The 2,500-nt window shown below is 36.8% G+C and overlaps 1 protein-coding gene across 8 annotated transcripts in view; it reads right to left on the bottom strand.

The window, feature by feature from the left end:
* LOC113808955 (probable serine/threonine-protein kinase yakA) overlaps nucleotides 1-2,500 on the bottom strand; it is a 21,623-nt gene that overhangs the window by 7,429 nt on the left and 11,694 nt on the right. For all 8 annotated transcript variants that reach the window (XM_070128316.1, XM_070128318.1, XM_070128321.1 and 5 more), the window contains 2 exons: nucleotides 891-1,080; nucleotides 1-99 (listed from right to left, as the gene is read on the bottom strand). The exon at nucleotides 1-99 is cut by the window's left edge and continues 13 nt beyond it. In XM_070128316.1, the coding sequence (XP_069984417.1) occupies nucleotides 1-99; nucleotides 891-1,080 (289 nt within the window). The remainder of the gene's footprint in view (nucleotides 100-890; nucleotides 1,081-2,500) is intronic.

Here is a 2,500-nt window from a genome sequence, read left to right as displayed (position 1 = left end):
ATGAAGATATCCCTAAGTAATGGTCTTGAAGCTTCTTTTCAAACTCTTGATGTTTACCCTGCTGCATCTCCTCCTTCGTAAAGCTTGCCGATTCATCTCCTGAAAGGCAAATAAGGAGTTAAGACTACTCTTCCTCCTTGTAAAAACATTCCAGACACCTATAGTATCATAGGCGCATATTTACCCACATTTTACCCTATTCTAAAACATGATAGTGGAAGGGCTCCCAAAAAGGTGGACTTTTTTCTGACACTTATATCCCTATTAATGAGACATTTTATGCTTTCTAATATGTAAGCTATAGTTTGGCAATTTTCCTTCAGCTACATGAATAATATATCTACAAACCCCCACAGCTCTTGTAGGCCGATCACAGTTGTTTTCCCACCTCTACTAGTCACTGTGGGATTGCATTTTCTGATATATGATACTTTTTTTTTTTTTTTTTTTTTTACTATTCATACGTTAATAAATTTACAAATATATCCAAATACACATTTTATTGTCTTATATGATAGAAATTGGTTTGCGTGCTTTGTTTACAAATTCATAGTAATGTTTGCCAATTTTTCCATTCATGCACAAGGGGAAACTTTGATAACTCTTTTTCCAATTTGCACTGTACTAACACTTTTATATGATAATTAAATATGATTTTCTGATACATAAAACTGAGCTCTTCAATGCCTGCTACCAAAATCTGCACTATTATAACCTGAAGAAATCAGGCCCCAATTTGCATCTGGGGGACAGACAAGCTAGAGAAGTTGCAGTTCTTGGGGGTTGATAATTCTGAACAAACCATAAATAAAAGCGATTTATATATATATATATATAAAAAAAAAAAAGAATCTCGTTATTCATCAATCTTGCTATCGGCCTTTCATTACCTAATTCATGAAGATACATGCAGTCTGGTTTAGGGCACTGCTGGTTCTTCATGAAGTGGGAGCAGTACTTGGTGGTACCAAGGGAGGCCTTCAACGTCCGCCCATCCACGTGGATGTTATTTACAGCTTGGATAGCTCTAAGTGCATCCTCTGCACGTTGATAGGTGACGTACGCTGATGCACTTGGACCCTGTTGATTAAGATTTCACTTTTAAGAAATGACATATGAGAAAATTTTTAAAACGGTGAATATGAACTTTAATTTTTCCATAATATAATATACATCTTGTTATACTTTAAACACTACTCTTCTGGACTCGTGCATAAAACCATTCAAAAAAAGAGTTTCACTCAAGGTCACTTTAGTTAAGAAGGTTAATTTTGGCATGAAATCAGTGCCAACTGGGTTATATAATAGATATTATACCGTGTGTGCTGGTAATAAAATCAACCCAATGCCCCCAAGGATGGCATGTATACAAGCCATATCCACAGAGAGTTTAGTTTGTCAATTGTCTTTACACATAGATGACTCTCACAGGAACACCACTGATATTTATGACATTAGTTAAAAGAACATTTTTTTCCAAAATGAAAGGGGAAATTAGATCCACTAATTGACTCCTTGGAGTTTGTGCACTTGTGTAAACACATATCATAAAATGAAACTACACTGACCTATATATATTTCTTAGGTGGCACAGGGTAATTGTGAGGCTTAGTTAATACATACAAGAGTATTAAAAAACTTCTTGCATATAACCCTTGCCCTGGGGGTAACAAGACAAATTCCATTCTATCATTTAGTCTAAGTCAACATGACCTCCCACTATTAGCACTTAAATGTACCTTGCTTTGCTCCTACTATGTGTAAGACAATGACATTATTTTGGCAAAAGCATGTCATGTAACCATCTCTATCATTCAATATTCATAGCTCTCAAATTCTGCATCTTGCTAACAGACCTCCTTGACATAATACTAATAATAGCTATATGAAACTGAAAAAGAGGGAGCAAGAGAAAGCACGAGAGAGAGAGTGATCGAACCTTATAAATCCATATAAACAATTCCTCCTCACATTGGAAGAAATCCAGCAGGCAGCAACATCCAGGCTTTGTACCCTCATCCCTTATAAAGCAATGGCCTTTCTATATTATCAACAGCCAAAGGGATTTTGCCACAAATGGGCTGCCATCCAAGGAGAACACATTTACAAATGGTTGATAAGCAGAAACATCTGAACCAACACATTTCACCATTGACAGATCTCACAGACCGATGCCAAAGTAAAACTTGGCAGCCAGGTGTAAACATTTCTTTACCTGCACCTCCCCATCCTCTTCCTCCTCCCCCCTTCCCTGCATATTTGGCAAGACTACCCTTCACAAACCTAAATAAAACAAATGTCTCACATGAATAACCTAATTTCAGCAAGTCATGACACTTGCGTTATTTCCAATGAGGGCATGAGAAGAAACAACAACAACAACAACAATGGGACTGTTCCATACTTCTAACCACATCCAATCTTTCCTAAACTGTACTAACATTTAACCCCCCTCCCCCAAGAACCATACCCTTTCCCTAAACCAATAATTCACAAATAT

Source organism: Penaeus vannamei, chromosome 12, assembly GCF_042767895.1.
Source record: "Penaeus vannamei isolate JL-2024 chromosome 12, ASM4276789v1, whole genome shotgun sequence".
In the NCBI taxonomy this organism is placed as follows: Eukaryota; Metazoa; Arthropoda; class Malacostraca; order Decapoda; family Penaeidae; genus Penaeus; species Penaeus vannamei.
This window is presented reverse-complemented; position numbering and strand designations above follow the sequence as displayed.